Source organism: Rhinopithecus bieti, unplaced genomic scaffold, assembly GCF_001698545.2.
Source record: "Rhinopithecus bieti isolate Rb0 unplaced genomic scaffold, ASM169854v2 scaffold_1557, whole genome shotgun sequence".
Classification (NCBI taxonomy): Eukaryota; Metazoa; Chordata; class Mammalia; order Primates; family Cercopithecidae; genus Rhinopithecus; species Rhinopithecus bieti.
Window position 1 is genome coordinate 443117 of NW_016803512.1, and position 25119 is coordinate 468235.

Here is a 25119-nt window from a genome sequence, read left to right on the forward strand (position 1 = left end):
AAATGGGAGAAATAGTAAAATCCATGATCAGTGGAATCTACTGAAACAACCTTCTGGCTGGGCGTGGTGGCTCATGCCTGTAATCCCAGCCGTTTGGGAGGCCAAGGTGGGCTGATCACCTGAGGTCAGGAGTTCAAGACCAGCCTGGCCAATGTGGCAAAACCCCATCTGTACTAAAAATACAAAAATTAGCTGAGCGTGGTGGCACGTGCCTGTAATCCAAGCTACTCAGGAGGCTGAGGCAGGAGAATTGCTTGAACTCAGGAGGTGGAGGCTGCAGTGAGCCAAGATGGTGCCATTGTACTCCAGCCTGGGCAACAAGAGCGAAACTCCCTCCAGAGAAACAAACAACAACAACAACAAAACAAACAAACAAAAAAACCCTAACTTTCTATCAAACTAATATAACAAGGAGACAACAAAATCAAGATACAAAATATTTCAATAACAAATCAACAAATTTGACATCATGGGCATGTATAGATAATATCCCCAACAACCGCCAATTCCCTGTTCTTTTGGAATGCATGGGAATACTTACAAAAATTGGGACAGAAGAAATCTCCTCTGCCCTCCTACCCCTGCTTCTCCCTCTACCTGCTGATAGCAACAAAGGCCAGAGATAAGGGAGTTTTCTTTAGAAGTGGAACACGAAGTATAAGTTGGGTGACCAAATTTAACAAATAACAACACAGGATTCTCGGTCAAATTTGCATTTCAGAGAAACAAAAAATAATTTCTTAGTATAAATATGTCCCATTTTCATGCTAAAAAATAGTGTGTGTGTTGTTTCTCTGAAATTCAAATTCAACTGTGCATCTAGTATTTTTTCTGGAAACCCTAATCATAGGAGAGAAGGGATTGTCATCAGGGAGATGTCTGGAGACTCCTCATCTCTTCCCTGAACTAAAGGTTTGGTTGGGGCCCTTGGCTCAGTCATGTGACATGGAGAGCTGATCCATGGGGAGCTAGGAGAGGGAACCTTTCTTCAGGGTGCCTTCTGCCCTTTACATGGTTCTCCCTTCAGCAGCCATGGCTCAGCACCCCCCAGCACCCTGACCTCTTGGCCTGGTGAAGGCAGCACATCCTTCCATTCCACCCACGTTCCAGCCAGGCACGGGCACAAGTGTAATCAAGACAACAACAAACGCAGGCATGATTTGCAAAAACACAGACATTTTAACTTTAATAAGTTATAAAAGTAAGAGTCAGATTTTACATTACAGAACGAGAATGTATTGATTGCTGTATCGGTAAGCCAGAATTTTGTGATTTGAGTTCAGCACCTTGATTCAGTATGGCGGCTACCTGTCATACAGGAGGGAGGAGGATCGTAATGCTTCATCTGCTAAGATGTTGCTATTGAGCACCATTTATATACTCAAAACAAACAGAAAAACCTTAAAATACAAACGAAAGGCTTATACATGAAATTCCATGGGTTTTCCAAAAGGAGTAAATCAGAGAACTGGGTCCCACAAACCTAACACGAGTCTGCCCACTAATGAGAAGTGTGTCAGGGACACTGTTGCAGATTTTCTAGTGCAGTGGAAGGTCTGAGTCTCATCATGTGGTTAGAAGCTCAGCTGGAAGACATCTGTCTGCCTCCTCTGGGTGTCAGGAGCCTCTCAGATGCAGAAGCTGGCTTGCAAAGATCAAGACTGTCACTAAGCCGGTTCTCCAAGTGGTCCCCAGCTCAGAGGAGATTTGCACCGTTTCTCAAAGCCCGGTCAACGTTGCCATTCCTTGGACAGAGAGACTTCTGAGGACCATCCGGCTCTAGAGGACTCTTGATACATGGCTCAAGGATTGAGGATGGCATATAGGGTCATGGCCGTCAGTCCCATAGGGCACCTTGCTCCCTTCAGCAGAAGACAGATGCCCAGGGAATGCCCCAGCTGGGCCTCTTCCCAAAGGCTTCCAGCCTCAAGCCAGGAAGCCCTGCTCTGCTGAGATCTGGGAAGGGAGTGTTCCCATCCAGAGGCCCTTAGGCTGGGTAAACCGAGTCACACTGTCTGCCTAGTGTTAGTCCTGAATTTCCTCCATATCCTAGGACAGACCCAAGTAAGAACCTCCCAGTTCTTCAGCCTGTGAATAGCACCAACTGTCCTGGGTTCAACCAACAATGGAAAGCCTCAGGCTCCATTTCCTAATTACGGAGGCAGGATTGCACACATGCTCTAAACCACATCTTCTTAAGGAAGGGGTACTATGCGAGATACTCAGAAAGGTTTTCTCCAGTTTGGTTCTCCAGGAGACACAGGGACAGTGCGCAGCATGTGTGGGATGCAGTGACGGAGGGCAGGAGGCTAGCCATTGAGGTGGAGACAAGCATCAGCCCAGATACTGTCCTTGCTGGTTCCTACATCGTCATTTTGTCCCTTGGATCATACACACAGACCCACCCACACATGTGCAGCCTCAGACAAACATATTTAGCACCTCAAAACTCAGTAGAAAGTAGCCTGAGCCTCATCCATATAATGGGGAAATAAACAAGAACAAATTCTCGAAGAATGAGGATTGGTGAGAGTACACAGCCTCTAGAAGTTTCTTAAAAAGGAAAAACTTAAGAATTATGTGTCAGGCTAAGCCCAGCTAAGGAGCTAATGTGCCCCTGGGTCTTGTAATCCTGGAAAGTTTAAGCTTCACTTTCATAAAATACCAATGCGGTGAGAGGTAAAAACGAGCCACTCTTCTCCCATCCGCCCCCACTCCCTTCCTCCTATTTCTCTCTTACTTGCGTCTTGCTCACAAAGCACCATGCTCTGGAAAATAGGAGCTATTAAAGTTTTCAAGGAGCAAAAGATAATGTAGGCTCTCCCCATCTCCCACCCTATGCCCCCATCAGAGGCCACATTTTGCAGGTCACTGCTGGGTTCTGGAGCTTCTAAGAGACAGAGGCGAGAGTGGGGCAGGGCTGGACAAGGAAAGCCCATTCCCAGCAAGCAAGCAAAGCCCACAAAGCCCAGGATCCCGAATCCTTAGGCTTGGCCACAGGGAGATTCCAGGCCCTTGAACTGCTCACTGAACCTTCCCAGCAGAGCACGTGCCTCCCTCATCCTTCTCAGGTACTTGGGGAGGGAAGAGGCTCTCTGGGGAGCCCTGAAGCCAAGGTGGCCAGGGAAGAATGCAGGAGCTCTTCCCCCAGAGCCTGGAAGGCAGCCAGCAAGGCCAGGACTAGTGGACAGGGGAGAGGCCTGGGAGGACACCCCACTGTTTTCTTGGCATGGACCCTGTTTAGACCTATCCTTATGTCCCGTTATAGGATTCTCATTACTTTCGTAGGTGAAGAGGACAGCTGCACAGCTCAGACTCGGTGGAGACATTCAGACGCAGTACAACATGAACACCAAATAGGTCAGATGGCCTTTAGTTCTTAATTAGCAAGACTGCAGCAGGCCAAGCGGAGGCCTCCTTAAAATATTCTGAGTTGACCTTTAAAGATTGAGTTTTTTCATGTGAAAATCTAGACTTCTTCCGACAAAGGACACTGTCTGGCAAAGCCAGGGAGAGTGGAGCAGAGATGAACAGAGATACAGATTTCACAGTGGCAGCAACGGCCAGAGCCAACCATCAGCTCCAGGTGGGTGTGGCTGTCAGGGTGGCCATGGTCCCCAGCGGGCCACTACACTCACCCTGGTCACCTGCCTGGCCCTGGAAGACCATTTGAGTTCATCACCTCCACTTCATTGTACTCATCTTGGCAACTGGTCAGTTATGTAGTAAATCACCATTTCTCCTAAGAGTCCCACAGGCTGTGTCTGGGGATCGCTAGGGAATGTCATGCATCATCATCAAGGAAAGATTCCCAATCACTGCTTAGCAACTTGGGGCCTATTTTGTTTCTCTCAGAGTGATCCCTCTTGCCCTGCCCTCACTGACAGAGGCTGTAGAGCCTCTGTATTCCTCTCCACTCCACACCCGACACCACTGCAGGATTTGGTCGCTCCTGGGCTGGGAAGCACGTGTGCTATAACCTAGTTACCACATGCTCACGCCTATCTTCCTTACATCATTCCCCCTCTTTGTTTTCTCAAAACCTTTTGGAATCAGGAATTTTGACTTCATCTCCATGACACAGGATGTGCTATCCCATGGAATATCTCTATAAGCAAGAAAAAAATGCTAGTGATGCTATCTTTCCATTTTATTAGAACTTTCCGAGCATCTCTTTCTTCCGCATCTCGTCAATGAGCTCTTGGATTCTTTGGTTTCTGGTCTTTTCATATGGGCTCGGTCGTCGAGGGATTAGGTTGGGTGGCTGGACTTCATCTTCTAGGCCATGGATTTTGTAGGGTTCATCTACAGCATTGGTTTCTGGGTGATCCTCTGTGGCATTGGTGCTGGAGGCATTGAGAGGGACATCCAGGGGGGTGCTTGGTGATGGCTGCACCTCCGTGACTACAGTGGGCACTGGGAGGGTGGGCATGAACACATCAATGTCGTTGTGCTTCCCAGGCGGTGGCTGTGTCCTGCCCTCCACGCTGGTGAGGTTGTTGTGCAGGTCACAGGACTTGCAGCACAGCTTGTTGTAACCTGGGATGGAGCAGTAGCGAGACAAGACTTCCATCCTACAGAATATTGACTTGTCGCCTTGGCAGTGGCCCTCTGAAAGAGAAAAGTGGGACAGATAACCAAAGGACAAGATAAGGGGGACTTTGTTCCCCCACAGGGTGCAGCTTGCTGGAGGAGGCATATGGAAGAGCCCAGAGACAGCACAGAGGCAAGTGAGCCCAGGCAGAAAGTCTGTGTGGGTTCAGTGTCAGAGCATTCCCAGAGCAGGCAGCGTCCAGGGACCTCTGCCCTGAAGTGCTGACACAAGCTGTGAGCAAGACTTCCCTCTTCCAAGCAGGCACCAGCTGAACCTGGATGTTTCAGTATCTCTTAAAGTTTGAGAAAGAAATGAGGCCTGTTTGTTCTTACAGAGTGATTCCAAACTCATTTTAAGGAATAGGACATCATCACATCTTCACATTTGACATCCCAGTGGTAACCCCAATGAAATTCTGTGGCAAGGCTTGACTCTACAATAATCTATAAGTAGTAACTATAACAAAATTAAACCTAGAAGAGTCAATTCCTAAGACCCAATACAGCAAATCCCAGTGCCGCTGTGGCCCTGCCATGCTCCACAACTCCCTTATGTTGCTCCCATTCTGACCCAAATGCCCCAGATGATCTTTTAACTGAACAAAGCCTAAGGGAAAGTTAAAAATCACCCAAACCTGCATGGGTTCTCTCACACTTGCTTCAACTTACCCGACAGCCTCACACCCAGCCTCTGCTCCATCCCCCTACGGCACCGCCACCTTGCGCATCCAGCCATTTCCCAAAGAAATATGCTGCCCTCACATAGATTAATCCTTCCACCCTGCACATCCTTCTCTTTCCTTTCCACCCAAGAAATTGGTCATCTGTGGTCCAGCTTGCATGGAGAGCCCCGACTCTCCACAGAAGCCACCATTATCTCTCACTTTCTACCCAGCCGTCTTCTCTCTGGCCCATCTCGACCTCTGTCTGCAGCTATGTTCATTCACCTCTTCTTTTGCTCACTCTCTCTTTACCCTCTGTCTTCTTCCCAAGTTTTCGCCCCTTCCCTCTCCCCACCCCCTCATTCCACAACACAAAATTAAGATGATTTTAAAATTCACTCGAAGAAAGAGTAAGTTCATGTTACAGGAGATACTCGATCCACTATAAATTCCTAATCACTGACCTCCATGAGCCCAACACTGCCTGTTATGGTCTCTGCTCAACAGCTCTCTACTCTCCACAGTGACGACTTCAGACCTTTCCCACACTAACCCCTGATGTACCCTCCTTTTCCCTCACTCTCCTTAGTTGAACTCATCTACTATTGAAAGGAAGGAAGGAGGGAGTGGGTGAAAGGAAGGAGTAACTGAAGGAAGGAAAGGAAGGAAAAAAGGAAAGGGAGGGAGGGACAAAAGGAAGCAAGGGAGGGAGAAAGGGTCAGGCACTGGATGGGAGCCACATCTTACAGTTATCCCATACACCAACATATGGCACCATCTACACCTGAAGCTGTCCAACCCGTTGAAACTCCCCACAATAACAGACAAGACCCCCTCCTCCCATCGAGGGCCAGTGGTTCTGATGTTCTCCTGCTTCTTAATGGCCACTGCTCCAACCTGTAATTTTCGCTTAGAAGCTGGTGACAGACCACCAGCCCCAAACCCCTGAAGCTTCACACTTGCTACAAGCCAAATCCACCAAGCGCCTGTGGGTCCCAAAAGCCTCTGAGGCCCAACCCCTGCAGCGTGAGCTTAGGGCTTCTGCTGCACCCTCCATCCCCCTCTTGGTGCATGGTGTTTCAGGCACACAAGCCAAATACCCGGGTGCCCTGTCCTAGACACTCTCAAATATGCCCTTGTTCCGCCCCCTCTCCCACCTCCACCCTGGCTGAGCTACCTCTTGGCTGCATTATGGGAGGGGTCTGTGTCCATTCTTTACCCATGTCATCTAGCTATCCTGCTTCAGGCAGAATGCTGTTTTCTCACTGGAGATGTGACCACGGCACACTCCCCCCAACCCCTGCCCTCACTTGAAGCCCCTAACCTGTCCCCTTCCCCTCTCCAGCCTCCCTCTGGCCTTAGACTCCTTGTTCTGCATGGACTTCCTTCTGGCCACAGGGTCTTTGCACATGCAATGCCTCTGTCCTGCCTCCAGCTACCACCCTTCCTCCTTCAGGGGCAGTGGGAACACATCTTCCTCAGGCAGGCATTGCCTGACCTCCTTGAGCAGGTCTCTGCAGCACACGGTCTCAGCGGCTGTGCCTTTCCAGATGCAAGATTGCTCACATCTAATTTTTAGATAAGTGACTAGTGCCAGACTTTTTCATTATCCTGAAAGCTCCGAAGGGCAGAGCCCCAGAGCCTAGAACAGTGAACCAAATAATGCATAAAGGCATAAAAAAGATAAGATATGAAAAAGATCAATGTGAATAACTGAGGAAGTTCAAAACAGGTAAATTTTGAACATGAAAATAGCAAAGCTCTAGGCAAGAAGAACGCAGACAGGCCTATGCATCAGAGGGCGCCCAACTTTGGCCCTGAGCTTCTAAGCAGCCAAAATAAGGAGAACACATGACTGGCTGCAGGGTCCACCATGAAAAGGGAGTTAAAACCCATCAGCCATCAGGAGAAGCGGGGATCTCCCTGACACTGAGCCCAAGAACAATGCTCACAATGCCAAGGAGGAAGGGGGAGGGCCTGGTGCCCAGGGGAGATGCCAGAAGTCAAATCGGAAGATCCTGAGATGTGGCTGTCAGGATTTTGCAACTGGCAGAAGGCTTTTCTCAGATAAAACTCTTACACAGATGCCCAATATATGAAACAGACTCAGACTACTGATGATGGTGCTGTTTGACGGTGGGTGGAGGAGACACAGGGCTCCCATCCCTGCCCCACCCCATCCTCTCCAGCAGCCTGGGAGGCTGAAGGTATGAAACCACTGAGCCCCACCCTCAGGGAAACACCAGGGGTTCTGGATAAGAGCTGATGGCAGCCTCCCCACCCCCTACCTCACAGGCTTTGACAAAGGAGGGAGCCTGGGCCTGATGGTGCTGGGAGGGACACCCCGGCCACACACTGTCCCCTCTCCTGTTGCCCGTGCTTTTTCCTTCACACAAGTAAGGCTGGTATTACACATTTATCCACATCTCCACTCCCTCACTGTCTCCCCCACCAGGCTGGGATCCCTGAAAAGCAGGAATCACATCAACCTGGTACAGTGGTGGGCCACCTACGGCTAGTGTGCCAAGTCCCTCCCTCCACCTGGTTTTGTAAATAAAGTTTTATTGGATCAGGGCCATGCCCATGCATTTCTCTTTTTTTTGAGATGAAGTCTTGCTCTGTCGCTGAGGCTGGAGTGCAGTGGCGTGATCTTGGCTCACTGCAACCTCCGCCTCCTGGGTTCAAGAGCCTCCTGAGTAGCTGGGGCTACAGGTGCGTGCCACCATGCTTGGCTAATTTTCATATTTTTAGTAGAGACGGGGTTTCACTATGTTGGCCAGGCTGGTCTCGAACTCCTGACCTTGTGATCCGCCAAGGCCTCCCAAAGTGCCGGGATCACAGGTGTGAGCCACTGTGCCCAGCCCATGCATTCCTTATTTGTAGCTGCTTTCCCACTCTAAAGGCAGAGCTGAGTCCCGTGACAGAGACCATATGGGATCCAATGCCCAAAATATTTACTACCTGGCCCTTCACAGAAAAGACTGACAGATCCTGGGTCAAGTGCATGCCTAGGTCAGAGCCAGGTACAAGAAAGTGCTCTGTAAATGTCTGTAATGTGAGGGGCAGCAGCCCCAGGTGGGGTCCCCCTTCCACCTAGTCTACATACTGGACTTTTAAATTTTTTATTATTTTTATTTTTATCTTTTTGAGACAGAGTCTCGCTCTGTCGTCCAGGCTGGAGTGCACTGGCGCGATCTCGGCTCACTGCAAGCTCCACCTCCCGGGTTCACGCCAGTCTCCTGCCTCAGCCTCCCGAGTAGCTGGGACTACAGGCGCCCGCCACCTCGCCCGGCTAATGGTTTTGTATTTTTGGTAGAGATGGGGTTTCACTGTGTTAGCCAGGATGGTCTCGATCTCCTGACCTTGTGATCTGCCCGCCTCGGCCTCCCAAAGTGCTGGGATTACAGGCGTGAGCCACCTGTGCCCGGCCTACATACTGGACCGTCTATGTCTGATTTTCTCCCAACAGTGGGTGGCATTGCTCTTAGTTTTTAAAAATAATACGTCAATGAATAAATACAAAATTGAAATAAAATCCTGGCCAAGAGCTTGACTATGCGAATATCCCACAAAAATTTCAAAATAGCCTAGAAAAATTTCAAAGCCATCATGACCCACTGATCTTAAAGATACCCCAGGGTTTGTGCATTTTTAAGTATTATCACAGACCACAGAGAACAGTGATGCGCCTGAGGCAATGACTGGCGATGCCTCTCTGCCAAGATGATCACTGTGGCTTTATGATACGTGGTCTTCAGCCGTTTCCAGCAGCAATTAAGTAGCGAGACCTATTGTCTTCCAGTGAGTGACAGTCAACCATTGAGAGTAAACACAGTTTTCATAAACTTAAGTCACTGTGGGCTACTGCCACGATCTTGGCATACACCTGAACAGCACCTGTATTATTATTTGCTTAGTCATAGCCTTTAAATTAACTCATTTTTAAACTTAAAATTTGTTTTAGGAGAAGACCTTATACTACCACCACTCATGGAAAACTACTGCAGTGAACAAAGATAACCCTAAATAGGAATACAAAAAAAAAAAAAAAGTTTTAAGTCCTTTTAAGTCAATTTCAAAGTCAAACTTTAACTCATCAAATTCTAGAGAGAGACTCCTGCCTGCCAAGCTCTGAGCTGAAGGGAAATGAGCAAATGTGAGAGAGGCTAAAGCTGGTAGCAAGTGAGGCTTCTTCCTGAGGTCATTGTAAAGTAGAAAGGGAACTAGGAAGGGACTGCTCAGTGCAGTGCAGCCCGGGCTATGTTTATGCACCACCAAATCACCTTCCATTTCCCATGCTTTGGAAAATGCTAGATGGAGAATACCTCATTCTCATTTCTCAGTAAAGGAGTGGTGGGCTCAGGCACCCATGCCAACATTCAAAAGGTCATGCAGCTGGTTAAAAAAGTAAGAGGCACCCTCCTCCAGATGCGCCCTCCTCAGCACCTGGCTGTAGGCGGTGTCTCCAGCTCGGGCCTGGGAGCCTCTTAGCGGGAATTGCTCCTGACCCATCTCTGGAAAGAGAGACTGAGTGGAGGGAAGCACTGTCAGACCCAATTTTCCCTGATGCTCTTTGTCTCCCTTAAGCTTCGATTCCTTTTGATGATCAGTGATCTGAGCTCTGGGCAGGCTGAACTCAGCCATTGCTACCATGGTTACTCTCTCCCCAGGCTAGCCCCTGGGCCTGGCCCTACACCCAAGGCCTGTCCCCATGATGCTAGGCTGCTCCCCACTGTTCTTTCTCATGGTCTCCCACGCTTTCTTTCCCCTTCCTGGTGGGACTCCTCAGTGGTACAGAAAAGGGAGGAGTGAGACTCCCACAGGCAGGACACAGCCCGGGCCCCAGGTCAGGAGGTCCCTGTTGAACCCAGACCCTCTTTCTGGCCATTGTCAGCAATGTGAGAGACACAGGCCCTGTGGCTGCCTGGGAAGACCTGAGAAGACACGGGTAGGCCGGTTGCCCAGAGAGCCGCCCCTGCCCTGTCACCTCTCCCGACCCAGGCTTTCCCGGGGCTGGCCCAGCCCCCACCTGAGAGAGATGGGCACCTCTCCCTTCCTGAACAAGTAGCCCACGGCTGAACTGTGCCTGGAGCCGGGGTAGTGACCTGCTGGTGGCTCAAGGCAGGTGACCTGGACCAGCAATGTCTGACCCCACATTCCCACTCCACAGGCTCTGCTCCCAAGATGAGGAGAAACCCATCTCGGTCCCTTTACCTGACGAGGAGACCTCCATATAGAACCTAGATATTCTTGCGAGGTGAGAACCTTGACATGATTCAAAACCCGGAATCACGGTGGAGTGTCTGCATGGTTTGCTATCAGATTTTGGAAAATGCCTGGGGAGGGGAGATACACCTTTCAGGGGCAGGGGCCCTAAATATCTATGTTGGGCAGTGGGGAGTGTGGGGCAGTAAAGTCGAAACCGGGGTGATTAATGCTACTGAGTGAGGGCCCACAACTCCTCAGTGTCTGGGCGGTGAAAAAGAGAAGGAGCCATCAGCTTGCCAAACCCACGCACCCAGTTTTACGGAACTTTTATTGAGTTTATTTGTGGGATGCATGACAGGAGGTCTTTCCATCATTAGTAAGAATAAAAGGTCATTTTCACAGTCACTTTGGCACACGCTAACGTCTCATAAAAAAAAAAAAAAAAAAACCAGAAAAGCAACGACAATGGAACCTATAGAATACGTCATTAAATACATACAAAACACTAATAAAATATCCCTGATAAACCAAAGTGCATATGCCCAGGACAGTATTGCACCTTTCCCAGTCGCGCGTGTCGCTCGCATGGCCACGTCAAAGTTGGAAGTTAACAGTCGTGAGATTAGTACGCAGGTGCACACCAGTTATTTACAGAACAGTAGTCAGAGCCGCAGGGGTAGGGGCCGGCCGCCCGGCAGGGGTGCGGTGTGAACAGAGGCGGGGGCTGGGGTGGAGGGGCGGGGCGGAGTGCTACATGGATCGCGGCTCAGGTCCCAGGGAGTCGCCCCCTGGGTGTAAGGCCGCGCTGTGGAGCACCCTCGGGGGCTCCATGCAACAGTCAGCGCCGACTGGCCAGGGGGCATCAGGGCGGACTCCGGTCCGCAGAGATGGACCGTGCGCACCGCTCAGCCCAGGGAGAGAAGCCGTCTGCACTTGCAAACGTTAACCTTGGCAAAGGTGGATGAACACACCAGCTCCCCTACACCTTCCCTGCCTTCTACCTGGCCCACTTCCCCCTCTGAAGTTGGAGCTAGCAGCCAATCCTGTTACCTTTCAACTTTAAGGCATTTTCTACATAGTTTTTCTAAGCAAAAAAGCAATAAAAATTGAGGTAATTCTGTAGTTGTTCACACTGGTAGGCGAGGCAGGCCCGCACCAGACATTCTCTTCCAGCCCTACGGAGGGGGTCCTGTGCGCGCGATGAGAAAAGGCCATCGGGGCTAACGGGCGGACAGTGGAGGTGGGGAGTGTCCCCACGCCCCGGCCCGGAGGGACGCGCCCCTCTGCCGCCCCCGTGACCGGACCCCCGCAGGGCAGGGCCGGCGGGGCTGTGAGTTGCGCAAAGGCCGGGTGGAAGCAGGCCATAGTTGCACGAGTCAGAAGACACGCTCAGCAAAGGGTCAGCAGCAGCAGCGACAGGGGTGGCAGCCGGGAAGCCCCTGGCAGTGCCGGAAACTCGGGGCGGGGTCCCCGCACGACGACGCAAGACCGCGCCCCCGAAACCCCCCAGGCCGCGCCTCAAGGGTGGGCGGGGGGGGCGGGTTCGGCCCGGACGGTCGCCCTTTGGCCACCGGCCCTTCCTGCAACCACGACAGATCTTTGCCCCTTTACAAGCCATCACCAACCAGGTTCCGGCCCCAGCAGAGGCCCGAGCCCCTGCCACGCCTCGGCGAGGGTGGCCCCGCCAGCAGGCAGTGTGGCCCGGAGCAGACGCCGAGCTCAGAGGCCCGGGAGAAAACGGTCACCCCAGAGCGCGCCCGGAGAGTCAGGGGAGCTTTCCATAGACAGAGAGGAGGGGGGCCCAAGGCAAGCTCCACAGGGCGCAGGGCATGCACTGGAGGGCAGAGGCAGAGTTATAAACGGGTCGGTTACTTGACGAGATCTTCTGGATGGGCGAGTCGGGGTCCGGGCGGGACAGCCACTGAACTACGTAGCTCTTCTTGGAGGGATCTGAGATGTTTCCTAGAGGGAGGAGAGAGGGGCTGCGGCTGCGGGGCACCAGGCTGGGGCCCCCACCCCAGGCAGAGAGGCTCCGGGTCTCCCGGGGTCCTGGGGAGGCGTCATTCAAGGCCCTCCCATCCCAGCCTCTCCATCACCCCCCACCTGCCCCCGCCCCCAGAGAAACGGTCCTCACTGCCAAGTCCATGCCCACTTCCTGCCCCTCCTGACAGCATCCTGGGTCTCAGCTGGGTCTCAGCTATCCCGTCTCTCCCGCTGCCTTGGCATGCAGGCCCTGCCACCTCCTTTTCTGGGCCGGCTTCTCTGCCCCTGCACCCTGCCCCCTCCCCAGGTTCCACCTGCTGACTCCAGCTCTGAGCTTCCAGAAAACTTGGACAGAGCAGTGCCATGGGAATGAGAGATCCCGGATTCACTCTCCCCAGCTGGGTGCAGGTGCCTAGACCCCCCAGAGCTCCCTCCACTATAGAAGGGAACTGTGGCAGGCAGGGTCTAGTTTTGAGCTGTGTGGAGACCTTAGACGTGGCACATGTACAGCATTTGGCCAGGCATCTGTGAGCAGTGGGTATTCTGGTTCTCCTCGAAGGGCACAGAGCATACCCTCTACTTACACAGGCACCCCCCTACACCATGGGCACCCCCTACACCATGGGCACCAGGCACTCCCCAGCTGACCAAGTCCTGCTGTCACCGCGAGTCTGCAGTGCCCTGAAAGCAGGCAGGGGCGAGTCAGCTCCACACAGCTCCCTCCAGTTCCTGACAGGCAAAGGTCCCAGACCTGGCCTCAGCGCTCTGCTTCTCCATGCTCACAGATGCTGTGTCCAGCTACTCTTTGGCAAGAGCCAGATTTGCCTGAACCAAGTCCGACAACCCCGCCCTGGACTGCTGCATGCTGGGAGCAGGGGCAGGGGCTGCAGAGGGCTTACGGGGACAGGGGCCAAGCCTGCAGATCCTCGCCGTCTCAGGCCGCTCCTCTTGGCAGATGCCGAAGCTGTCGTCTGCAGTGCGGCAGAGCACTGGCCGCTCCTGAGTGCCATTGCCACAGGTCACCGAGCACTGCAGGGGGAGAGTCGCCAGGCAGGGTTCACCTCCCATGCAGGGCCCACACTGGCAGAGCTGGAGGAGCGCACGGTCCCCAGGCACATGACCCATGCACTCAGGAGGATGCGTGGGACAGTGGGGAGAGTGGGGTTAGAGGCTGCCTTGCCCCACCCTTGGGGGCTGTTCCAATCTCCTGGGGTCTAAAGAAGGGACCCACATGCCTGTCTGTCTGAGCTGTTGTCAGTGCCCATACACAGACTGGCATAGGCCTGGCACTACTTGGCTCTCAATGACAGCCTCCCTTCTCTAGCTGGAGGAGGTCCAAGGCCCAGGAAAACCTGCTGTGCCCTGGGCAGGGGTTGGGGTGGGGCACTGAGAAAGCTCTGACTCAGCCTAGGAGGTGCCAGTAAGCACCCCACAGTCCTGGACACAAGGCTCTACCACTGGTGCCCTCACTGGCTCCTCCAGCCCCCAGCACCCCCGCTGCTCCACCACACTGACCAGGGAGGTGCCAGAAGGAGCAGTCATGCCCAGCCCTGCCCAAGGAAAATTCTCCAGTCCTCACCACATGCGCAGGAAAAGGCCGACTCAGCAGACCTGTATTGCTTAAAGCCTGCACATTCCCAACAAAGGCCTGTTTTTTTTTTTTTTTTTTTTTTTCCTTTTGTTATTGGTTTTGAGACAGGATCTCACTATGTGGCCCAGGCTGGAGTACAGTGGCACGATATCAGCTCACTGCAACCTCCACCTCCCAGGCTCAAGCAATCCTCCCACCTTAGCCTCCTGAGGAGCAGGGAGTACAGGCATGCACCACCACACCTGGCTAATTTTTTAAAATTTTTTGTAAAGACAGTATTTTGCCATGCTGCCCAGGCTGGTCTCTAACACCTGAACCCAAGTGATCCACCCGCCTCGCCTCCCAAAGTGCTGGGATTGCAGGCATTGTGCCCAGTCCTTGTGCAGCTCCTGGGAACCAAGCTCATGGAAGGTTCCACCTATTAAGAGTGCTTTTGCATGCTTGAGGTCTTGAGTCACGCAGTACCAGTTGGTCTGGGTAGTTGACACCAACGATAATGGATGGGGAACACCTGCTTTTCCTCTAAAGTCTGAGGTCACATCTATGTAACTGACCCCAGTGAAAACCCTGGGCGCCCAGGCTCTGGTGGGCTTCCCTGGTTGGCAGCATTTCACGTGCATTGCCACACATGGGTGCAGGGAGAATTCAGGGCATTTCTGTGACCCTACTGGGAGGGGACACTGGGAGCTTGCGCCTAGATTCCTCCCAACCTCCTCACCTGTGACTTCTTTTTCCCGATTCTACTCTGTATCCTTTCACTGTAAGCCCCTGCAACTGCGAGTCTGCGAGTCTTTTTTTTTTTTTTTTTTTTTTTGAGACGGAGTCTTGCTCTGTCGCACAGGCTGGAGTGTAGTGGCCGGATCTCAGCTCACTGCAAGCTCCGCCTCCCGGGTTTACGCCATTCTCCTGCCTCAGCCTCCCGAGTAGCTGGGACTACAGGCGCCCGCCACCTCGCCCGGCTAGTTTTTTTTTTTTTTTGTATTTTTAGTAGAGACGGGGTTTCACCATGTTAGCCAGGATGGTCTCGATCTCCTGACCTCGCGATCCGCCCGTCTCCGCCTCCCAAAGTGCTGGGATTACAGGCTTGAGCCACCGCGCCCGGCCGAGTCTGCGAGTCTTGCTTCTGAGTCCGCGAGTCCCGCTTCTGAGTCTGTGAGTCCTCCTAGTGGATTACCGAGCCTGAGGGTGGTCTTGGGGAGCCCCTGACACATGCTCCTCCAGCTCTGCCAGCGTGGGCCCTACATGTGACTGGGCTGTCAGACCTCACGTCAGCTCTGGTCTGGCCTCGGCTGGCTCTCAGGCCCTGCCTCTAGGACCACCCCTGTAGCCCTTCAGTCCATCCTCATTCTTCCTCCCAGCACAAGCCTAAGCACGCCCTGCTGATCTCCCCTCCTGCAAATTTGGCTGGCCTCCTAGATACCCCTCCCACCTCTGCATGAGACCCAGGCCTCCCCTAGGATCCTGGAGCCCTGAACATCCCACTGGGCCTTGGAGCCCAGGCTACCCTCAGTTTCCTGGGATTCCAGATGCCGTATCATACAGAAGCCTCTGCCTGTGCAGTGAAGACACACATTCCACTGGTTTCTTAGCACAGCACTGACCACGTGGCACCCACTGGGGCCGTGAAACCCACGGGATATGACTCAGGACAGGAGCTACATCCAGACCCACATGCCAAAGGGGAATGCTCTGGTCACCTCAGTCCCACCCAAGCTCAGTTTGGGAGCTGAGGACACGGGATTGGGGAATTGCTCACCTGGGACCAGGGCCCGGCTCGCCAACGACCAGGGCAGAGCTCGCGGTTGCAGGCCCGGCGGCTCTCGGGCCGGGCGTCGTTGCAGTGCTTGGTGTGTACGGAGCGGGTGGTGTTGTTGTGTAGGGGCTGAATGCAGCGCACGGAGCGTACCTGCATGCCTGTCCGCCCACAGCTGTGGCTGCATGGCTCCCACTCGCCTGTGACCCACCTGCCAGGGCAGAGCGGTGCACGGTCAGGCCTCTGCAGCACCTGCAGAACCCACCTGGCTGAGCTCCACCGCTGCTCCCTGCAGCCCAGGTAGACAGCGAGAACAGAGGGTAGCCTGCTCCTCTCCCTGGTGCACCTTCTCTTATTCTTACTAAGATGCTGGCCATCCAGGGTTGCACAGAGGGGAAACTGAGGCTCAGCTGCCGTAGGTCCTACTGATGATGAGTCCCGTGCATTTCACCACTGGGACACTCTGGTGGAGCTGGTGGCTGTGGAGGTCCCTGGCCTCAAGAGGTTTCCCAGCCTCCTTAGGGTCTGGGCCCTGCTACCTGGCCTCACCTTCTGCTGACGTCATAAATCCTTCTGGGCAGAGTTCAAGAGCACTGTGGATTCCCTCAGCACCCTGTCCTATGTGGCCTCCACCTGCCCATTTACCAACCGTCTTCCCCACTGAGGTCCCTGGGCTCAGAAATGCAGCTGGGCCCAGCCCCAGGGCCTGAGCATCAAAGCCACTATTTAAGAAACATCTACCACAGGGCCAGGAGGCAAGCCCCGGGCCTCTGAACCTCCATTTCCCCATCTGGGCATCACTGTTTCTTGTCACCTCTAAGATGCACATAACTGTTCAGTCTGGCGGATCTGAAGCTGGGGTGCACCTTCTGCCCTGCAGCATCTTAGATTCCATGAAATGTGGCGAGACAGACTTCATCAAATGCCTTGGAGGAACCAGGCCCAGGCCCCACACCTCCAAGCATGGGACCCCTGGTGGCCCCTGGCCTCTCGCCTCTAGTGGGAGCCCGAGCCGGGGGCACTCACACTGGCTGGGAGCACTCCTGCGGGTTGCACGCTCGGCGGATGGCTTTGGGCTTCGAGAGGGCGGCACAGAAGCCGCGGTGCACCATCTTGTGGTCCAGCCTCCGGCGGCAGCCATACTTGGTGAACTGGGACCCTGAAGACAGAGAGCTCGAAGGGGCTTGGTGGGGCGGCACGCTCCACCCATGGGGGCAAGGAGGGGTGGGCTTCACCAGCAGTGCTGGCCTCATTCTCCTGCTCACCCTTGTGATGACGATAAGGGTGGGCAGGGCATCGAGCCTGTGGCTGGCTGGGGGAGGCTTGGTGTGCTCCAGGCGGAGGGGCGGGAGGGCAGGAGAGAGGCCACTTTCTCCCCTAGGCTGCTTCTCCCTCACTGGGCTCCTGGGTCAGAGTGGAGGCCCTATTTCCTCTCTACTGCTAGGGCACCGCTTCTACCTTGACCTCACATGCCCAGCAGGCCTGGTGCAAGCCAGGACCAGGTAAGCACTGGGCCCGCAGCCCGCATGCTTCCTCCCACAGGCCCGGAGCAGCTGTGCTCAACCTGGGTGATTTTCTCCAGCAGGGGACATTTGGCCATGTCTGGGACATTTTTGGTTGTCACAACTGGGGGAAGGGGTGCTACTGGCATCTGGTGGACAAAGGCCAGGGATGCTGCTCGGCACCCTGTGTCCAGTACACAGGACAGCCCCCATGGCGGAGAGTGACAGAGCCCAAAATGTCAGTGATGCCCAGACTATGAAACCCTGGCCTGCTGGGTAAGACCAAAGAAAGCACGGGGATAAAGCCCGACCTCCTCTGGGTGCCTGGAGGCATCAGGAAGCAGGGGCTGGGAGGCTGACGTGGTGGAAAGGCAGTGGAGGGGCTCAGGCGAGGAGAAGCCTGCGCAGAGGACCCAAGGGGGGACACGGTGTGTCCAGGAAAAGCCCTCAGGGCCAGCGTCGCCAGGACCTTGGGGTGAGGCACAGGGTGGAAATATACTGGGGGAGGCCAATAAGTTGCCCCAACCCTGAAGGCCATGAGGAGAATTTTGTTTTTTATCCTGAGAATAGAGAAAGCTGCTGAAGACTGTGACACCAGGAAGAGACACTGTCTGATGTGTCCCCTCAAAAGGTCACTTTAGAGTGAGAGTGGACACACAAGGGCCAGTCCAGAGGAAGGTGCCAGGACCAGGGGAATGGCCAGGAAGACGGGAAGAGCAGACAGGCCCAGGAGATTCGCGGGAATCACCAGGAGTGGATGTGCTGATGAAATCCAGGCCTGGTGTAGGGCCAGGGGTGCACAGGGGCCCCGGAAGAGGACCCTTCCATCTGCCTGGGCCAGGGAATGACCCCACCTCTTGGTGAGCTCCTTGTCCTCTAGGTGTGGGCTCAGCATGGCATCAAGGGAGGCCTGTTATGGCCACTTGCCTGGCATTGCCCAGCCCCCAGGAGCAGTGAGCACGCAGGACAGATCAGTGCTTCCTGTCCACCTCTGTGTCCTGCGTCTGGGGTCCAAGGTGGGTAGGACCCCTCTGTGCTCAGCCCTGCCCCGGAAACATCTGGGAGGCTTTTCCCAGTGAACAGAGGGAGAAGCCTCTGGGGGTGTCATCTGCACTGCCAGAGTCTTGCCTGTGCGATCCTGCCAATGCCATGGCGTGATCCTTCTGAGCCGCCCACACATCAACCTCCCGCCAGGCCAGCCTGTCACCCCCACACCGAAGCAGGCCCACAGATACATACATGGTCCATGCCCCACATGCCCTTTGGCCACCTTTGACCCAATGCCCCAGCACCCACCCTTCCTGCCCACCCGCTGGCCCCTCCAGTGCCACGAAGCCCTCACCCACCCAGGCAAAGGTCCCTGCCGTGGCTCCTCGGTCCCTGCTCACACTAGGCCCCACCCCAGGGAGGCTCCCTACCTTCTCGTGGCCACCCTCATGTCACCCAGGTCCCCAACTCCGAGACCCCCTCACCTCCGCCACAGGGCTTGGAGCACGGAGACCACTTCTTCAGGGCCCACTCGTAGACCACAGAGTCATCTTCCAGGACATTGTTGTCGTCGACATTGAGTGAGTCCTCATGGATCATGTATTTGTATGTCAGTGAGACCCGGGTGTCTCCCGCCGGGATGACCTGTGCCAGCCCAAGAGGCCTTGATGTGCCTGGCCTGCCTTCCACGCTTCCTCCCCAGCCAGCTTAGGAACGGCAGCCGAGGCCAACTCCAGAGGAGTCTCACCAATCATGGCAGCTACCATCCATGAAGTCGCCCCTAACACCGCATTCATGAACACAGAACCTTTATCCCAGGGAGCACAGGGAGAGGTTCCTGTGAGCCTCTGTCTCAACATGTTTTTGTTAACTGATCAATATATAACCTGGTTTTATGTGTGAGTCTGTTTATTTTTCTGTTTGTTTTGTTTTGAGATGGAGTCTCGCTCTGTCACCCAGGCTGGAGTGCAGTGGCACAATCTTGGCTCACTGCAACCTCCGCCTCCTGGGTTCAAGCCCTTCTCCTGCCTCAGCCTCCCAAGTAGCTGGGACTACAGGTGCCCACCACCACATCTGGCTAGTTTTTGTATTTTTAGTAGAGATGGGGTTTCACCATGTTGGCCAGGCTGGTCTTGAACTCCTGACCTCAGGTGATACACCTGGCTTGGCCTCCCAAAGTCCTGGGATTATAGGCATGAGCCACTGCACCTGGCCTATTTGTGAGTCTGTTTAAAGACACTTTATTTGATATTGACTGTGATTCATTAACACTGAACTCACAGTCAATAGCACTGCAGCCCATGCCTGAACGAAGCTTATTCAACACATGTATTTTCTTCTTAAGACAACACTACTTCCTGGGCCTAGGAACACTGGACAGCGCTTCAGCAATAGGCTCGGGGTGATTTTAAACAGTGAAATCACCCCCAAAGTAGCACAAAACGTGACATATGTGACACTCAACACGCTGCAGAAAGAATCCCTTTGTGGGATGAGAGCAGAAACAAGCAGACAGCGTGCCGAGTTGCTCCCACCTCCACTGGGAACACGTGTGTCAGGGAACTCACACTTCACCACTCTGTGCATGTCCATTTGGGGCTCACAAATCAATGTTAATGAGCAGGTGAATTTGCAAATACAGAAACCGCGAGTACCAAGGACCAACTGCTCACACACTGATGCAGGCAGGTCACCAAAGGCACTTCCAGGGGGCAAGAAGTCACTGCAGGTGAGGCGGGCAGGGTGGCATGGGGTACACGGGGCACACTTGGCTCACTGCTGCACCTGCTTACAGGTGCACCCACGTGTGGAGCGCTGGGGACTGGCAGATTAACCCCAATGCCCACTTCAGGGGAGGGGCTCCAGAGCATGAGAGCCTTATTTGTGATGTGTATCTTTTGTTTTTTTTTTGAGACAGAGTCTCGCTCTGTCGCCCAGGCTGGAGTGCGGTGCCGCGATCTTGGCTCACTGCAAGCTCCGCCTCCCGGGTTCACGCCCTTCTCCTGCCTCAGCCTCCCGAGTAGCTGGGACTACAGGCGCCTGCCACCATGCCCGGATGATTTTTTGTATTTTTAGTAGAGGCAGGGTTACACCATGTTAGCCAGGATGGTCTTGATCTCCTGACCTCGTGATCTGCCTGCCTCAGCCTCCCAAAGTGCTGAGATGACAGGCATGAGCCACCGCGCCCAGCCGATGTGTACCTTTTTTGACAAATAAAATATGTCCTTATGAAATTAAAATTAAATTTTAAAAAGTGATCTGACCTTGTCGAAACCATGTTAAAAAAAAAAAAGGGATTTGAAAATCCAGCCCCCTTGGTACTTTCCTATAACCAGGAGCCCTGGGGTCCCGTCCTGCTCAGAGACGCACTCCAGCGCAGCCTGGGGCTGGGCATCTAGCTTCCCGGACCCTGACTGTCACCTCCCGGAGTGTTACCGGCTTCCAACGTAACAGCATACTCGAACGAGCATGCTGATGGCAGCTGTGAATGTCATTCAGATGGTGAAACCGAAACCCTCAAAGGCAGAGTGTGCCCAAAGTCACCTGGGGCCATGTGGGGTCCAGAGCCCCGACTCGTGGACGCACGTCCCTTCCTGGCTCTGATGAAGTCGAAGGCCCTTGGAGCCAAGGGCAGGCCAAAGGGGCCATGCAGAGTGTGACCTGAAGGGTCAGGAGGCTCAGTGTCCCAGGCACCCCCATCCCTCCCCCAGTGGCCACCCGCACCCCTGCCTGGGCCCAGCCCTGCCTGGACTCACCAGAACAGTGATGGTACCGTGGAGGGGGCCCATGGTCTGCAGCGTCTCCCGGCCGTCCTCGTCCCTGTACTCCCACTCCACGCCCATGGCAATGAAGGTTTTGGAACTGGCATCCACGTCATTCTCTTCATTTAAGATGAACTTGCCTGTCTCCAGGTTCTTGACGGCTGAGAATGGCAAGACCAAGTCCCCTGTTGTGGTCACCCAAGGGCAGGACCCAGGCCCACTGGTTTGGGCTGGTTGGGGAGTGGTGGGCAGCTGGACCCCTCATCTCTCTGGCTGCCCCCCGCCAGTTTCCTCTGTGCCATGACAGCCCAAAGGGCTCTGGGATCCCTGCTTGCCCATCACTGCTCCCTTGGGACCAGATTGCCCTCGACTCACAGCCTCTGCCCCCACCAGCCCTGGAAGTGCCGGCTCCCCTTGGAAGCCACTCAGTAGCTGCCAAGGCCACCTACCGACAGCCTATTGGGAGCACTCAGTGGGCACTTAGAGGCCACCCTGGGCAGGATGGCTGGGAGGGGTCTCTACCCGGTGCAGGGCATCTGCTGGACAGGCGAGCACTGGACCCTGCTGGGGTAGGGGCTTCCTGCCATGGGGTGAGCAGATGTCTGGCTGAAGCAGCAGAACCCCCATCAGTGACCATGGCCCAGCCGAGGCCCCAGCAGCTCCCCACAGCTCCAGAAGAGGCCTGGCCCAATTGGGTGACACTCAAGTCATCTAGGAGCAGAGGACCTGGCTAGCCAGGAAGCCCCATGCTTTCTGCAGTGTGGGGGGTGGCTACTGCGGGGCAGCTGGGTGATGTGAGTAGGGCTGCAAACAGGGCACTAGTCAGAGAATCATTCCCTGTCACGTCCCCTGTAATTCTGTCAACTCACAAAGCCTCTGCTTGGTGCCACAGGTCCCTGACTTCTCCTTCCACAGAGAGTGGCCTCAGCCCCAGAGGCGGTGGCAGGAAGCAATGTTGGGACAGAAATGTCTTTTTGTTCAGAAACTGACTTTTCTGTTCACTTTCTGCTTCAGGCAAGTGGTACAGGTTTTTGAATTTAGGGTAGCAATCTAAAGTTTCCTCTTAAGATGAGTAAGAGGCTGGGCGCGGTGGCTCACGCCTGTAATCCCAGCACTTTGGGAGGCCGAGGCAGGTGGATCATGAGGTCAGGAGATCGAGACCATCCTTGCTAACACAGTGAAACCCCGTCTCTAGTAAAAATACAAAAAATTAGCCGGGCATGGTGGCGGGCGCCTGTAGTCCCAGCTACTCGGAAGGCTGAGGCAGGAGAATGGCGTGAACCCGGGAGGCGGAGCTTGCAGTGAGCCGAGATCCGGCCACTACACTCCAGCCTGTGCGACAGAGCAGGACTCCGTCTCAAAACAAAACAAAACAAAACAAAAGAAGTAAGAAAGAAAATGAGTATCAAAAGAGAGTGAGACCCTGTCTCTAAATAAAAACAAAATAAAATAAAACAAAAAGGTGTGGTGTGTTTGTCAGGCAGCGTGGGAGCCCCGACCCTGTCCAGCCTCCTGGGGACAGGGATGAATGTGGGGCTCAGACTGGGGAAGGGACTTACCCAGGGGCCCCAGCAGTCCCTGGTATCACTTCTGACCTTGGCCCACGAGTCCCCGGAAGGCAGGGCCCAGGCACCTTCAGGGGAAGGGCGGACAGGCCCTGAGAGCCTCCTGCGTGGCCTGGGAGGGCGCAGTCTCCCAGGCAGTGCTGCTTCGCGGAAAGGGGCACCCAAAGGTGTGAGAACATCCATATTTTCGGGAGATACCAGAATCCCTATTTTAGCTGGAATCTCTTGAATTTAAAATTAAATGAATTGAAAATATAAGTGCACTGTGTGCGCCCACCTGCCAGCTGGCCTTGCTGTGGGGATGGGAGGGCTGCCCAGGACCCTGCTGCCTGCAGACCCTGCCTGCCTTCCCAAGGGCAGGGGGCCTTCCCACCCCAACCGTGAGAACAGGTGACAGGGAGTCATCCTGTAGACTGAGGGACACATGTTTTGGATATACATCCTTTCATAGCTGCTGCCAAGTGGAGCCCTCTGATCCCAAACCCTGGCCTCTCCACAAAGGGAGGACCCTCGGAAAGGGCCCAGGTGGGCTAAGCAGAGGGACAGGTTGGGGAGGGGCTGCCCTGGCTCAGGTCACAGCTGTACAACCCAGGACCCTGACCCCTAGCACTCTGCCCGTTGATCCCAGAGGAGCCAGGTCTTGAGGACGTTGAGTTGTCTGGCTCTGAGACTCACCCAGATGGTGGCTGGTGGCGTCTACCTCCTGAATGAGCAGGTGCCTGGCTCCCGCAGGGATCTCAAACATCTTGATGTAACCTTTTTTGATGTGGAAAGACACAGCAAACTGAGAAGGGAAAGGGCTGCTCGAATTCGCATAATGCAAGGAGGGGCCTCACTCTTCAAGGCAGTTCCCTTGGGGGCTCTCCCAGGACCCTGGTATTTCTCTGGCTTTGAGCACCCACCTGAGAGGGGCCACCAGGAAAGCTGCTGCCTCTGGGCTAGTCTCTAAGGCCCAACCCCGACATCCTCAGATACTGGCATTCTCCACTCTGACTCCTGTGACCTAGGCCCCCACTCTCCTCTTCTCCACCCACCCTGGCACCCAGCTGGGGCTGTCCCCGACTTAGGATTCTCCCTCCCCATCACTGTCACAGACCTCTCCCCCTCCCCAGAATAGTCATGACCCCGGACAGTCCCAGGATGAGTCAGGCCCACAGCTGTCCGGGCATGAGCTACTGCAGGCATCCAGGCTCCAGGGCAGAGGGCAGGGACTCACTCACCGTGCTTCTTGGGTGACCGTGTGAACGTGCCCTTGACCACTTTGCAGTGGCTGTTGTCCCCTCCACACACGCCACATTTGTCTTCCTGCTTGCTGGAGCCGATCACACCGTCACAGCCTACCTTCTGTTGGGGGAGGAGGCAGTGAGCCCTTGAGATGTCCGGCTAGTAGAGTCAGGGTCATGCTATGTTGTCCCCAGTCTCGAACACCTGGCCTCAAGAAATCCTCCTGCCTTGGCCTCCCAAAGCATTGGGATTACAGGCACGAACCACCTCGCCTGGCCTCATCTTTTATTACCTCCTAAATCAGAATGCGTCTGGTCATCAGTTAAATCGACCTTGCCTGCCACCTACAGCATGTCTCGACCTGGCAGTTTCCGTCTGGGTCCCTGTATATGTGGCTTATCTTGGGCAGGGGACCCACCGGGGCCCAGGCAGACACTCTCCCTGGCTTGGTGAACATTTATGTTTGGCAAGCGGGAGATGCTGTTTATTTTTAAATTTTTTTTTGAGACAGAATCTCACTCTGTCACCCAAGCTGGAGTGCAGTGGTACAATCTCAGCTCACTACAACCTCTGTCTCCTGGGTTCAAGCAATTCTTCTGCCTCAGCCTCCCGAGTAGCTGGGATTACAGGTGCCCACCACCATGCCAGGCTAATTTTTTTGTATTCTTAATACGACGGGTCAGACTGGTCTCGAACTCCTAACCTCAGGTGATCTGCCCGCCTTGGCCTCCCAAAGTGCTGGGATTACAGGCCTGAGCCACTGCACCCAGCCAAGTGTTGATATTCTTTAATAGACAGAATCCAGTTGGATATTATTTTTTGACCCAGTATTAGATTCTGCATGAATATTTATGTTTTCTAATTATGCAAAATTGAGCAACCTGCTATTACCTGTCAAAATCAACATTAATAAAATATTTAACTTATTCTTTTTTTTTTTTGAGATGGAATCTCGCTCTGTCGCCTAAGCTGGAGTCAGTGGCGTGATCTCGGCTCACTGCGGCTTCCACCTCCCAGGTTCAAGTGAGTCTCCTGCCTCAGCCTCCCGAGTAGCTGGAACTACAGGCATGTGCCACCATGCATGGCTAAATTTTTTTGTATTTTTAGTAGAGATGGGGTTTCACCATATTGGTCAGAGTAGTCTCAAACCCCAGACCTCAAATGATCTGCCTGCCTCAGCCTCCCAAAGTGCTGGGATTACAGGCGTGAGCCGCCGCGCCCAGCCCCTATCCTTCTTTAATATCAATGTGAGGAATGAAGTGATAGCCATACCCACTGAGATGGTGGAT

At 54.1% G+C, this 25119-nt stretch overlaps 1 protein-coding gene across 2 annotated transcripts in view; it reads right to left on the reverse strand.

Moving 5' to 3' along the window:
* Positions 1 to 1155: 1155 nt before the first annotated feature.
* Positions 1156 to 25119, reverse strand: part of ADAMTS2 (ADAM metallopeptidase with thrombospondin type 1 motif 2) — a 240338-nt gene continuing 216374 nt past the window's right edge. The window contains exons 13-21 of one of the 2 annotated variants that reach the window (XM_017888102.1): positions 23827 to 23950; positions 23282 to 23362; positions 21036 to 21202; positions 18765 to 18924; positions 16817 to 16949; positions 15794 to 16001; positions 13346 to 13475; positions 12336 to 12425; positions 1156 to 4611 (exon numbers count right to left, since the gene is read on the reverse strand). In XM_017888102.1, coding sequence (XP_017743591.1) covers positions 4154 to 4611; positions 12336 to 12425; positions 13346 to 13475; positions 15794 to 16001; positions 16817 to 16949; positions 18765 to 18924; positions 21036 to 21202; positions 23282 to 23362; positions 23827 to 23950 — 1551 coding nt within the window. In that variant the 3' untranslated portion in view covers positions 1156 to 4153. The remainder of the gene's footprint in view (positions 4612 to 12335; positions 12426 to 13345; positions 13476 to 15793; positions 16002 to 16816; positions 16950 to 18764; positions 18925 to 21035; positions 21203 to 23281; positions 23363 to 23826; positions 23951 to 25119) is intronic. The other variant, XM_017888111.1, reaches the window with a different exon arrangement.